This window comes from Littorina saxatilis, linkage group LG6, assembly GCF_037325665.1.
Source record: "Littorina saxatilis isolate snail1 linkage group LG6, US_GU_Lsax_2.0, whole genome shotgun sequence".
NCBI classification, from domain to species: Eukaryota; Metazoa; Mollusca; class Gastropoda; order Littorinimorpha; family Littorinidae; genus Littorina; species Littorina saxatilis.
Genome location: NC_090250.1, coordinates 11751911 through 11766993, shown reverse-complemented (window position 1 = coordinate 11766993; position 15083 = coordinate 11751911). Strand labels below are relative to the sequence as shown.

Below are 15083 nucleotides of genomic sequence, written 5' to 3'. Positions count from 1 at the left end.
CTCGGAAGTAACATTCAGATTTTCCTGAGGGTGCATTGTCTGGGCATTGCATGTTTGAGAAGTCATTCTTGGCTTGTCACTTTATCTCAGGTTTTTTGGCTACTCCTCCCCTTTTTGGGCAGAGGTCTAGCTAATGTTCCAGTTTTCTCGGTGCCAGCATCTTTTTCGGCGGCCGAAACTTTTGGTTTCTTACTGTGCCTGTGTACTTTGAGTACTTTGGTGCAATGGCCGGCCTACGGGCAGCAAGGCTCTCGGCCTTAGCCTGTGTTATAGTCTCCTGCCTGTCGTGTTGCGACTTTGGCAATTGGTTCTTGTGACTGCGGATTTCGTCTCTGCCTCTTCTCCATCATGCTTGCATGATGTGAGTTGGGACGATTTCTGCTGGGTTGGGCTTCCGGCCTGGTCACCCCTTTTTCACTTGCAACTATGACTATTACTGAGAACTCTGGTCTCGGGAGGCTGACGGCTGGTTCGCTTCACGGTTTTCCGTCTTTCTTACCAGCTTCGTCCTTTCTGTTTCGGGTTTTTTGATTCATTTTCAATTACCTACAAGCAGTCTGCTCTGCGATCACGCTGGCTTTTGTCATTTTGTTTCCGGTCTCCGGTCACATTAGGATTTGGCCACTGCGGGTCCGCATTTGCGGTGCTTATGCACTACCTTAGGTCGCTTCGTCCCCTTTTTTACCCCTCTCTCTGCTTTCGCAGGGATGGGCAGGGGACGACCGGTGACCGTCTCCCTTGAGTTTTGCTCATTGAGTTGGACCCTGGTACTTGATACTCAGGCGTCTCTCTCTTTCCGGTTTGGAGTTTGGTCACTCTTCCGGAGCTGACTGTTTTCTCAACGGCCTTTTGGGCCTCACTCCATCCCAAAGTTTTCTTACTTTGGCATGGTTGCCTTATGGTCTCCGTGAGGGTCGGTCCTTTTCAGGGCTTAGCCGGCAACCTTACGCACGGATCTTTTCCAGGCCATTAGCATTTCCTTCCATTTAAGGGGGGGGGGGGGGCAGCTTGTCCTTCCCTCTACTTGGTCGGGTTTATCCAAGACTGGGGTCCTTTTCCGGACTGTTTTACGGTTCAGAAGATTGGAAGAAGTGCTGGGCACAGCTTACTGGCTCTCTGAGGTCGTCTTTCGCATTTCTTGCCTGAGAGACATCTCGGCTGTCAATCAGGGTGGTTCTCGGTCCGTTTCTGTCCTTTGGCAGTGGGCCAGTTCCTGGCAAGGGTTTAGAGTGAGTCAGTGGTTGCTTTCTCACGGGATCCTTTCCTGACTTTTGGCAGTGGGCCAGTTTCTTGGCAAGGGATTTTCTTGCCCTCCGCCTTGTCATAGCTTATGCTATCTTTCCCTCGGCTCGGCCCGAGCTCATTCCAGGGCCTGGGCCTCCTCCTTGGCCTTTTTGGCCTATGGGGTTTGGATGATGTCCTGCGCACAGCTTCTGGCGCTAGGATTTTGTCTTATCAGGTTCTGCAGACATTGCTGCCCTCTGTCAGGATGGGTCTCGGCCTATTCCTTCCTTGGCGGCAGCTGGCTTTTGTCTCTCCAGAACTTTAGAGTGAGTTTGAACTTTTTGATCTTACCCACCACCTTGTTGGAGTTATCTGCTAATTAATATGTGACTCGGAGTAAGAATATGTAATTTAATCGAAAATTTTTAATTAAATTTTCATTTGATTAATATACTTACCCGAGTCACATAGGTAATTCCCTCCCACCTTCCCCGCTTTTAGTTTCTTTGTATTCTAGAAGTCGAATGAGGGTGTCTCGTATCGGGTACGAGATCTGTGGCGTGATGCACGCTACGGGAGGCAACCCAGGGTAGCAAGCTTGCTACTTTTTTGCTTGGGTTGCTTCCCTTATACTATAGACGGGATAGCGTTTTTCAGTCAACCTAGCATCTCGACTGCGTCAATGCTAATATGTGACTCGGGTAAGTATATTAATCAAATGAAAATTTAATTAAAAATTTTCGATTTTGTGATTGAGGCTGATGGGTTGCCTGTCTTGATATTGCAGAGCTGAAGCCAGGTGACATTCACTCCGTGGAAATTCTGGGTGGAGCGTCGCGGATACCTGCGTTCAAGCACATCGTGACACAGGTGTTCAGCAGGGAACCAAGTACCACTCTCAATTCTGATGAGGCTGTGGCAAGGGGCTGTGCTCTTCAGGTGAGAACTGCACAGGGTCTTCTTTGGTTGTTGTAATCTGAGGGTCTCTCTGTATCTATATATATATATATATACGACTTGTGTCTGTCTGTCTGTGTGTGTGTGTGCGCGATGCACGGCCAAAGTTCTCGATGGATCTGCTTCAAATTTGGTGGGCATATTCAGGTACACCCGGGACAGGACACAACCTGGTCGATATTTCAACACGTGCTCTCAGCGCTGAACCGATTTTGGTTCCACCTCAGCTACCCGGGCCCCCATACCGACACACCAAAGCCGCTAGACCACATCACAACGCCAAAGTTCTCGGTGGATCTTTTTCAAATTTGGACACCGTATTGATACACCCCGGACACAATATCATCGATGAGATATTTCAACACGTGCTCTCAGCGCGCAGCGCTGAACCGATTTTGGTTTTTGTGTTCATTTCACCATTCCCAGTAACTCTTCCTTATCTTCTCCAGTGTTTTGCGTTTATCTCCCTTCCTTCGTGTGGCTTCAATCCATATTCCCGTTTCTGCGTTACTATTTTTAGAATGTCACTGCGCTGTCCAGAACGCTTCCCTTGCACCCGTAAGTTGTTCTTACTGTTGTAGCAGTTTTCCTATTGCATTGAATGTTTGTTTGTTTACCCGGCGGAAAACCGTGAAAGTTGTAGATAATAAACAAGACGTACGTCTTTTGTGCAGCTCTGCAGATTCGTTGTCTAGTGTGTGCACTTATTATTTCCTCCTTTCCGGATCTAGTTTTTGGCCTCGCGTTGTGTTCATTTCCCTAGTGCGTGCAACTATAATCTGCTGGTATGCTATATTTATCCTCTTTCACCTAAAATTACCGGGTTAGCTTATCTTCCTAAAAAGGTTAAATTAGTGAGAAGAAGTGACGACTCATGTAACAACGAAAACCATTCAGTCGAGTGACGGAGTCAATTTCATGGGATCACTTTTCTATAAAATAGTTTATTAGACTCATTATCTAGAAAAGTGTACAAATCGTTCAATACAACAGGCGCAAATTACGCAATATTATAAATTCACATACAAAATTGATACAAAATCCCGGGTCGCCTTTACATGGCAAACATCAAAAATGCGCAGGTTATCTTTATGGAAAACAATGAAGCCACCTAATCTCCCTTCCCCAAATAATCCTATCCTAAATCGAGACTCCGCATATCGATCTAGCTATCTTTTTATCCCATACAGGATCTTTTGTTCCCTGACTGACTATCTAAGAATTTCTCTCAACCTATTTGCTTTAATGGAATTCGAAATGGGAGAAACAGTTCTTCCCTCTTTGGGCTACGTTTTAAGGATGGTCTAAGACCTCAGAACTTTCTAGATTAACCTTAGTGAGAACGGGACAGAGTCCAAAGTATTTTATCCCTACCTTATTTCCAGTCTTCTCTCTTTTACAAAGTACCGTGCGCAGACAGGGTGGGACACCAAAAACACAGGAGCTTGCCCACATCTACGCAGGTCACCTAAAGTTTAATCTACCACACCTAGCTAGCTAATTTAGGACCGTTCAATCAAACGTACGCCGACGTTCTAACAGTCCGGTTGTTTACTTCTGACTATCTACTGAATTTCTCTCCTACGTATCTTTTGAACCTTTACTGTTGTTTAAAGTAAACAAGACAGTAACATGCGCGGTTGTCCTTTTAAACTGGCTATACCTAAGCTGTCCTAATTCGCGAAAAGGTAGAAAGAATCTATAAGTTCTTTTATCGTTACTCTGCGTTTTCCCTATGCTATCCCTTGAACAGAATGCGAAGTCTCTTTTTCTTGTCCCTATTCTAAAGCAGTCTTGATCTAGTCTACCTTGCCTTTATCCACTCCCTATTCTAATCCCTAACCTAGCACCCTCAGTCTATGTCCTTATTCTAACCCATTCTATTCTGTTCTAAAGCCTGTCCTAATGCGTGTAGTAACTTCGTTTTACACTGTCTTTTATACCAATCTGCATGGCAACGCAAACAAACACACAGAACCAGAGGCAGATTGGCTGACCGAAAAAGAACATTAACCGCACTACTTTCAAAACATTACGCGGACAATGTAGTCCGTCCTTTTTCCTTTATCTTTACACTTGCTGATCACAACAAGCGCTCTTTTAATGACTGTTCGCAATATTTAAGCTGCCTACAACACTATCTTCATCAAAGAAACCTTGTCTCTCCTCTCTTTTACAATTCCTATCCTTTCTGATCTAACGATGATTTCTTCCGGCAATCGTTGTTTCCAACCCTACGAACAATCATCATATTCCTGTTACGTTATTAACCAAACTAACATCTTGTGGTCACTAAATTACATCCATTAAACAACTTTCATCCAATCTCTCGTCGTTCAACTTGACATTGGTCACGTTTTACCAATGGTTATTGACCTGTAAATCGTGTCCGCGCCACATAAATGGCCGCCAACACGGAACTGAAAAGGGAATTACCTCCCTTGCATCGTCTACTTTTGGTTACGAACCCTATTATTCTCGTTCTTCTTTGTAAAGCTGAAAACAGCGATAGCGTGACAGATTGACTCTGTACGCCATGACTGTTCTAAACCTTCAATCTCTACCTTTTACATTAAACTTTCTTCAAATATGGCTCTCCCGCCACACTGTCAAAGTGAAAAGGTCGAATCAATTTATAGCCACGCGAAAAATACACTGTCACCTATCTCTATATATTTATAGATATACATATATATATATACGGCTTCTCTGTGTGTGTGTGTGTTTGTGTGTGTGTGAAAGCAACACCTGTGGATTATAGAGTTCTGTTTGTGATGGGGTCTAGCGGCTTTTGTCTGTCTGTATGTTCTGGCATTTGAGAAGCCACAACAGATAATATAGGGCTAAGAAATAAGCTCTAAAATTCTCAATCCCGTTTGACAGGACTTCGCCTTCAAAGGTGATTGTGGTGAACCGCCACGCTGTCTGTCTCTGTCTCGCGATTCACCCCGTTTATCTCCCTTCCTTCGTGTGGCTTCAATCCATATTCCCGTTTCTACGTTACTATTTTTAGAATGTCACTGCGCTGTCCAGAACGCATCCCTTGCACCCGTAAGTTGTTCTTACTGTCAAAGTGAAAAGGTCGAATCAATTTATAGCCACGCGAAAAATACACTGTCACCTATCTCTATATATTTATAGATATAGATATATATAAATATATACGGCTTCTCTGTGTGTGTGTGTGTGTGTGTGTGTGTGTGGGCAAAACCTGTGGATTGTAGAGTTCTGTTTGTGATGGGGTCTAGCGGCTTTTGTCTGTCTGTATGTTCTGGCATTTGAGAAGCCACAACAGATAATATAGGGCTAAGAAATAAGCTCTAAAATTCTCAATCCCGTTTGACAGGACTTCGCCTTCAAAGGTGATTGTGGTGAACCGCCACGCTGTCTGTCTCTGTCTCGCGATTTACACCGGCGAAGCCGGGTATTCCTCTAGTCTATATATATATACCACTTGTGTCTGTCTGTGTGTTCGCGATGCACGGCCAAAGTTCTCGATGGATCTGCTTCAAAATTGGTGGGCATATTCAGGTAGACCCTGGACACAACCTGGTCGATGAGAATTTTCAACACGTGCTCTCAGCGCGCAGCGCTGAACCGATTTTGGTTTTTCTGTAGATCCACTACATCCATTCCCAGTAACTCTTCCTTATCTTCTCCAGTGTTTTGCGCGTTTATCTCCCTTCCTTCGTGTGGCGTCAATCCATATTCCCGTTACTATTTTTGAGTCACTTGAGAAAAAGTGACTATGTAATCGGTCAGTGTTAGTCTGTCCGGCCGGCCGTCCGGCCGGCCGTCCGTAGACACCACCTTAACGTTGGACTTTTCTCGGAAACTATCAAAGCGATCGGGCTCATATTTTGTTTAGTCGTGACCTCCAATGACCTCTACACTTTAACGATGGTTTCGTTGACCTTTGACCTTTTTCAAGGTCACAGGTCAGCGTCAAAGGAAAAATTAGACATTTTATATCTTTGACAAAGTTCATCGGATGTGATTGAAACTTTGTAGGATTATTCTTTACATCAAAGTATTTACATCTGTAGCCTTTTACGAACGTTATCAGAAAAACAAGGGAGATAACTAGCCTTTTCTGTTCGGCAACACACAACTTAACGTTGGGCTTTTCTCGGAAACTATAAAAGTGACCGGGCTCAAATTTTATGTGAACGTGACTCATTGTGTTGTGAATAGCAATTTCTTCCTGTCCATCTGATGCCTCATATAATATTCAGAACTGCGAAAGTGACTCGATCGAGCGTTTGCTCTTCTTGTTAGAAGGTCACTGCACTGTCCAGAACGCGGCTTTCCTTGCATGTACCTGTAAGTTGTCTTCACTGTAAAAGTGCAAAGGTCTTATCTATTTATCGAAAAATCCACTGTAATCTATCTCTATATATTTATATATATAGACTAGCAGATAAGCCCGGCTTCGCCCGGGAGTAAGCGGAGCCCTGTAGCAATTTAAGACGCTCGCTATCCCATTATCATTAGCTTTACCTCCTTTGTTTGGATACAAAAAAAGAGTTATCTCCCTTACCTTCTAGAAATTTCCGGAACTGTCCAGTTAATTTTTCATTCTTCATTTCTTCCCCTCATAGGAGAAATAGAGAGTCTCTAATATGCCTGGCATGATGTGCTTGCTACAGGTGAACAGTAGGCACTGAACTGGTCTTGCACCATATAGGCTGTATTCAATAAATGGGAGGTCCATAATCTGAGAAAGGAAACAATGAATCAAGAAACTAAAACCCAGGTGCACATCTGCGGCACCTAGGGAGTGTACGTGCACACTATCTTGTTCCTGCCTCTTGCCATCTCAGAGGTATGGCGACCACAGACAGACACACACACACACACACACTTACATCCATTTTTATATATATATACAAGTTCAGCAGCGGCGGTGGTGGTCAGGTGCACATCTTCACAGTCACAGGAGTGCACATGCACGACATCGTCTTCCTGCCCCCTCCCTTCTCGGAGCTTTGGCGATCACAGACAGACACACACACACACACACAGCAGTTAAGCCCGGCCGAAGCCCGGGAGTAAGCGGAGCCCTGTAGCAATTTAAGACGCTCGCTATCCCTTATCATTAGCTTTACCTCCTTTGTTTGGATACAAAAAAAGAGTTATCTCCCTTACTACCTTCTAGAAATTTCCGGAACTGTCCAGTTAATTTTTCATTCTTCATTTCTTCCCCTCATAGGAGCAATAGGAGTCTCTAATATCACTGGCATGATGTGCTTGCTACAGGTGAACAGTAGGCACTGAACTGGTCTTGCACCATATAGGCTGTATTCAATAAATGGGAGGTCCATAATCTGAGAAAGGAAACAATGAATCAAGAAACTAAAACCCAGGTGCACATCTGCGGCACCTAGGGAGTCTTCTTCTTCTCGATCGCTCAGACAGGGACTCCGGAACTTCTGATGAAACCTAGGGAGTGTACGTGCACACTATCTTGTTCCTGCCTCTTGCCATCTCAGTGGTATGGCGACCACAGACAGACACACACACACACACACAGACAGACAGACACTCTCTTTTATTTATATGTATAGATAGAATAGATGTATAGATAGATATATACGGCTTCCGTGTCTGTCTGTGTGTGTGTGTGTGTGTGTGTGTGTGTGGAGGCAACACCTGTGGATTGTAGAGTTCTGTTTGTGATGGGGTCTGGCGGCTTTTGTCTCTCCGTATGTTCTGGCCTTTGAGAAGCCATAACAGTTAATAAAGGGCTTAGAAATAAGCTCTAAAATTCTCAATCCCGTTTGAGAGGACTTCGCCTTCAAAGGTGATTGTGGTGTTTCGGCACTCGGTTACATTTGGCGTCGTCGACAGGGATGGGACTCGACATGATATGTTCAGGAATGGCATTATGGCCTCTGAATCATTTTCGTGCTGTTCCCATTCCATCAACCTGGGAGGGACCTAAGCTTGGCGGGTCCATGGTTCGGAACTTTGGGGACAAAGTTCATTCAAAGGGGGTCGAGTGTGACAGGGAGACTACCGTCGCCCTTCACAGCAGACTCTGCAGAGTTGTTCGCCTTAGAAGTTGTGAGCTATTTATAGCTAGCTCGCCAGGCAACACCTGTGGATTGTAGAGTTCTGTTTGTGATGGGGTCTGGCGGCTTTTGTCTCTCTGTATGTTCTTGCCTGGCTTTGAGTGGGCACAAACTGGTGGATGAAAATGTTCACACGTGCTCTAAGACGGCGAACCGCCACGCTGTCTGTCTCTGTCTCGCGATTCACCCGGCGAAGCCGGGTATTCCTCTAGTCCATTATATGTATGTATTTTTTAATTTTTTGAGTCACTTGAGAAAAAGTGACTCTATGTAATCGGTCAGTGTTAGTCTGTCCGGCCGGCCAGCCGTCCGGCCGGCCGTCCGGCCGTCCGTAGACACCACCTTAACGTTGGACTTTTCTCGGAAACTATCAAAGCGATCGGGCTCATATTTTGTTTAGTCGTGACCTCCAATGACCTCTACACTTTAACGATGGTTTCGTTGACCTTTGACCTTTTTCAAGGTCACAGGTCAGCGTCAAAGGAAAAATTAGACATTTTATATCTTTGACAAAGTTCATCGGATGTGATTGAAACTTTGTAGGATTATTCTTTACATCAAAGTATTTACATCTGTAGCCTTTTACGAACGTTATCAGAAAAACAAGGGAGATAACTAGCCTTTTCTGTTCGGCAACACACAACTTAACGTTGGGCTTTTCTCGGAAACTATAAAAGTGACCGGGCTCAAATTTTATGTGAACGTGACTCATTGTGTTGTGAATAGCAATTTCTTCCTGTCCATCTGATGCCTCATATAATATTCAGAACTGCGAAAGTGACTCGATCGAGCGTTTGCTCTTCTTGTTATTTGTTTTAGTTAGTCTGGCAGCTTTTGGTACTCTGTCGGCTTGACTTGAATATTTTGGAAGGGGTAGCTTTAACTATTGACTGTCACTGTGCTTCTTTGCAGTGTGCCATTCTGTCGCCAACGTTCCGTGTGCGGGACTTCAGCATCACTGACTGCCAGCTTTACCCCATCACCCTCACCTGGATGCCTCAGAACCAGATGGATGAAGACAGGTAAGTGTGTGTGATAGTTACACTCATTGAAGTTTTTTTTTTAATGTAATATTTCATTTTGATTAATTGTCCTACCACAATGTCAATTTCTCAAATTGAGATGATAAAATACTATTGTAGTGTATTGTATTGTAGGGTGTCAGACTTCGTATGTGTTTCAGGTTTGTCCTTTTTACGACATAGACTGGGAATCAAGATGAGGGTGGTGGTGTTTGTATGTTTGCATGTGAAGAGTGATTCCCAGAAAACTACTTGACATATCTTTATGAAACTTTACATACACATTCTTGCAGATGATATTCCAAGACCATTTATTCCTCTTTTTTTGCTTTTCTTGTTTTCGATAAATGTCTTTGATGTCACGCCCTCATTTTTCAATCTAAATGGTTGAAACGTTTGGTCAAGCATTCTTAGGCTAAGTCCGGACTGTGGGATTGCATTTCAGCTTGGAAGTTTAAATTAATGAATGTGTTTGAATTTGATTTAAAATTAAGATTTTAGTCATCAGCCCAAAAGCTATTGCATTGTATTCCTTATTATTTTCTGAATCCAAAAATATATAGATATGTCATGGTTACTCTGAAAATATGCTCACAATTAAAGTAAATAGGTCAATAACACTAGCTTGACATGTCTTGGTCTTTGGGCATTGCTAACCAAGATGTTCTACTTTTAGTCTCAGTGATAACTGGTTTTTAGTGTTCTTTTAGTTTCAGGCCGACAGATTGACTAAATGTTTTTCTATCACTTTTGTTGTTTTCATATCTTTTTGTGCATTCTATGTGTACCATATTTTTGGGACTCCAAGGCTCTCCGATGTTAAAGGCGCAACCCCTGTTTTAAAGGTTAAAAATGCCCTCATGATTCCCGGTTTTTTGTTTTACAAAATAATATATATCCCTTTAAATTAAACCATTTGGGCAAAGCAAAAATTAAAACATTTAGTCAATCTGTGGAACTCGCAGAATGAAACTGAACGCACTGCAGCATCTCACGAAAAACAAAACAACTTATGTAAAGATCAGTCCAGTAGTTTTCTCTTAATCGCTAGACACACCCCCACACACACACACACACACACACACACACACACACACACACACACACACACACACACACACACACACACACTCACTCACTCACTTACACACTCTCTCTCTCTCTCTCTCTCTCTCTCTCTCTCTCTCTCTCTCTCTCTCTCTCTCTCTCTCTCTCTCTCTGTGTCTTGAAATGAGCACCTGTGGACAAATAAGAGATCTTGAGAACTGTGTCGCGTCATGTATCGCTTGTTTAGTGTGCATGTTTTGTAACTTTTCTGGTACTTTTGGGAAAAACTACGTCACTCTCTTTCATAACAACTGAGAATGTTGCGACAAGATCACAAGTACCGACAGGCAGGGGTTGGCATTAAAAGCACGTGTTTTTCCCGCAACCTTGGCTTGAGTGAAGCCAGTTACAGTTATTTAGCCATACACAAGGCGATACCGGTGGAGATTTTTCCCATCTCCCTGGTCAGCTTATTTGCAGACCTGCTAGCGCCTTGTCCCCCTTCGTGTGTACACGCAAGCACAAGACCAAGTGCGCACGGAAAAGATTTTGTAATCCATGTCAGAGTTTGCTGGGTTATACTTATAGAAACACGAAAATACCCAGCATGTTTTTCTTGAAATGGCGTAGTAAAAACAGTCATACACGTGAAATCCCACTCATGCGAAAAACACCAGTTTACGTGGAAGTTTCAGCTCATGAACTCAGAAGAGGAAGATGTATGCAATTTTACATTCAGTTTGTAAAACTAGGAATAAAAGAGCACAAAATATGGTGGTTAGTCTTAGGATAACTTTGTAACCTACCTTTCTTCTTTTTACATTTAGTCAAGTTTTGATTTATTTTTTTGTGTGTATTTCCTTTAATGTACCATTTTGATTTTTTCCCATTTTGTCTGTTTTTACAGTCGCATTGAGGTGGTTCCTCAGTTCCATGCCATCCCAGCGTCCAAAATGCTGACTTTCTATAGAAAGGAGCCTTTCACACTCACTGCCGTCTATTCACACCCTGCTAACCTTCCTTTTCCCAACCCAGAGATAGGTAAGCTATTCAGTTGATGTTCAGATGGCAAAGCTAAATACAGATTGTACTTATACCCGTATGTGTGAACAAAATGTTTTGACAATGGAAATACAGTGGTACTCCCCATGTAAGACCTCCAAAAATCTGACAAATTTAGGTCTTAAAAGGGGGGGGTCTTACATGGGGGGTGAGGTCAGGTCATAAAAAGACAGTGAGAGAGAAAAAGTCAGTGACAGAGAGAAGCGGTAAAATCGTCATGTCCAAGAATCACTGACTCCATCACGGCTTTTTGACTCACATGCGAAGCAAAAGTGAGTCTATGTACTCACCCGAGTCGTCCGTCCGTCCGTCCGTCCGGACGTCCGGAAAACTTTAACGTTGGATATTTCTTGGACACTATTCAGTCTATCAGTACCAAATTTGGCAAGATGGTGTATGATGACAAGGCCCCAAAAAACATACATAGCATCTTGACCTTGCTTCAAGGTCAAGGTCGCAGGGGCCATAAATGTTGCCTAAAAAACAGCTATTTTTCACATTTTTCACATTTTCTCTGAAGTTTTTGAGATTCAATACCTCACCTATATATGATATATAGGGCAAAGTAAGCCCCATCTTTTGATACCAGTTTGGTTTACCTTGCTTCAAGGTCAAGGTCACAGGAGCTCTTCAAAGTTGGATTGTATACATATTTTGAAGTGACCTTGACCCTGAACTATGGAAGATAACTGTTTCAAACTTAAAAATTATGTGGGGCACATGTTATGCTTTCATCATGAGACACATTTGGTCACATATGATCAAGGTCAAGGTCACTTTGACCCTTATGAAATGTGACCAAAATAAGGTAGTGAACCACTAAAAGTGACCATATCTCATGGTAGAAAGAGCCAATAAGCACCATTGTACTTCCTATGTCTTGAATTAACAGCTTTGTGTTGCATGACCTTGGATGACCTTGACCTTGCGTCAAGGTCACATGTATTTTGGTAGGAAAAATGTGTAAAGCATGTGAGTCATATGGGCTTTGCCCTTCTTGTTCTTGGATGAGTCTTCCTGTGATGGGTATGTTGCGTCGACGTGCATCACAAAACCAACTCCAAACGCGTTCGTTGAGGTCACCATAAATACATTTCCTTGCCTTGGAGTATTTGCGGTCACAATTTTCGCCGGTCTCCCATCGATTGACCACGTTTTCTTGGTCGTTGACGATCGATTGAATCTGAGTTTTTCCTACCTCAAACGACCGCGCGATCGAAATTGCCGTTTCGCCCTTACGGCTCCGTTTCACCACTTCCATCCTCTGTTCCAGAGTCAAAATTTTCCTCTTCTTTCCGCGCGATTGAGCGTTTGAAGTTGAAGGAGAGTTCGAGTCGAAGAAGAAGATCGTTGATGCTCGTACGTGTCAGAGACATAGATAGAAGAGATGCGAAGTGCTGTCTTCCCGCTTGCGTTATCCTCGCCTACGGCAGGGGCAAGTAATCCTCCCACTAGCGCCAAGCTGGCAATTGTTCGCATACTCTTCGCCTACGACAGGGGCAAGTAATCCTCCCATGACTGGCGCCAAGCTGGCAATTGTTGTGTTTTTAAAGAGTTATAACTGTTTCATAGAAAATCATAGATAATAAAACATGCAAAATGTTGATTATTTGCACTCAAGAGAAACAGAAAATCACAAGAAGAAGACTATTGCATTATTTGGTGATTAGAAGATGAATCCTAAAGTAAGCAATTTCGCTCATTTCTCCTTAAAAACTTTGTATCCACACGCCAGTGTATGTGCGAGAACCACTTGAGTGAGACTTATAAGCATCAAATTTAATTACAGCGCGTCAAAAATTATACAAACAGATTAATGTATACACCAGTAATGCATTTGCCAGTCAAGGGAAAGCAAAGTTTCGCACAAAAGAAAATATTAGCTCCCAAACATTGCCTCCACGCACAATGGACTTAGAAACAATGGCCGCAAGAACCGAAGGAACCGTTTTTGACTCACTTCGGGAAGCCAATCCTCTCAAATGCATTCGTGTGCACACTATTGAAGCTACAGAATATGAATCAAGTTTACTTACCACTGATATCTCTCGTCTGAAGCTGGATATATCCAAAGAAATATGACAGAAAAGCACTTCAAATCGGTGTCAGAGAGCAAGCGAACAACAACTTAGTACGGGATGGCGCGAGGTCACGCTGACCGAGCGCGGCCCGCGTAGCCTAAGAGTTCACGCGAGCGGCCCTCGCTTCGCATCTCTGTATGTATGTCTCTGCACGTGTGTTTGTTGATTTTTCGAAAGGAAGTGGACAAAGAAAAGGGCATGTTGGGATCGTAAAATTGTGAACGCCGGACATGCGCAATCGAGACCTAAACGCGTCGTCTGTTATATTTCCGGCCGAGTGATTTTTGCGATCTTTTTTCAGAGATTCAAGCAAAACGTTACGATTTTTGAGTCACTTGAGAAAAAGTGACTCTATGTAATCGGTCAGTGTTAGTCTGTCCGGCCGTCCGTAGACACCACCTTAACGTTGGACTTTTCTCGGAAACTATCAAAGCGATCGGGCTCATATTTTGTTTAGTCGTGACCTCCAATGACCTCTACACTTTAACGATGGTTTCGTTGACCTTTGACCTTTTTCAAGGTCACAGGTCAGCGTCAAAGGAAAAATTAGACATTTTATATCTTTGACAAAGTTCATCGGATGTGATTGAAACTTTGTAGGATTATTCTTTACATCAAAGTATTTACATCTGTAGCCTTTTACGAACGTTATCAGAAAAACAAGGGAGATAACTAGCCTTTTCTGTTCGGCAACACACAACTTAACGTTGGGCTTTTCTCGGAAACTATAAAAGTGACCGGGCTCAAATTTTATGTGAACGTGACTCATTGTGTTGTGAATAGCAATTTCTTCCTGTCCATCTGATGCCTCATATAATATTCAGAACTGCGAAAGTGACTCGATCGAGCGTTTGCTCTTCTTGTTTTGTTAGGTTTTGATTTGAAAATGTCGTTACAAGGTCGCAAATTGTAACAACTAGTCGGTCGCAAATCGGGTTCTGGGGGGAGTCGGCCATGGGGGGTGATTTATATAGCAAAACTAATCCGTCAGCAAGAATGAGGTCTGAGAAGGGAGAGGGTCTCTGATGGGGGGGTCGTTCGTCGGGAGTACCACTGTAGCAGATGGATACTGGGATCTTATTTGATAACTGATCATTCGAAGGTCAATGGCAAAAACAATATTGATGTGGAAAGGGACATGATTAATAAAATTAAGCATCGAAGAACGAGAACTGCGGTTTAAATATGTTCATGTTCCTTTCATTATAAATTGTGTTGATTTTCTGAAGTAGAATGACACGTTGTCATGCTATAACCCCAGAAAGCAATGCAAATGGGCATTTATTGTTTCAGGGGAGTACAGGGTGAACAATGTTGTCCCTCAGCCCAACGGGGAAAGTTCAAAAGTGAAAGTGAAAGTGCGTGTCACTGGAAATGGCACATTCAAAGTAGCTGGCGCCACGATGTATGAGAAGATGGAGGGAGAGGAAGAGAAGGAGGAGTCTATGGATGTGGATGGGGAGGACGAGAAGAAAGATGCCACCTCACCGGTCTCCAATGGAAGTGATGAGGTGAGAGCTTTACCCTGTGCAGGAGATCAAGGGTGCATGTGCAGTGTGATAGGTGTTCTGGTAGGCAGTATGCGGGAGAAAGGAGGTTAGAGCTAAGCGAGAACA

General features: G+C 43.3%; 1 protein-coding gene across 1 annotated transcript in view; it reads left to right on the top strand.

Annotated features, from left to right (window-relative positions):
- LOC138968510 (heat shock 70 kDa protein 4-like) overlaps positions 1-15083 on the top strand; it is a 137346-nt gene that overhangs the window by 62786 nt on the left and 59477 nt on the right. Inside the window, exons 8-11 of the mRNA XM_070341081.1 lie at positions 2012-2163; positions 9168-9277; positions 11232-11365; positions 14761-14978. Of these exons, the coding sequence (XP_070197182.1) occupies positions 2012-2163; positions 9168-9277; positions 11232-11365; positions 14761-14978 (614 nt within the window). The remainder of the gene's footprint in view (positions 1-2011; positions 2164-9167; positions 9278-11231; positions 11366-14760; positions 14979-15083) is intronic.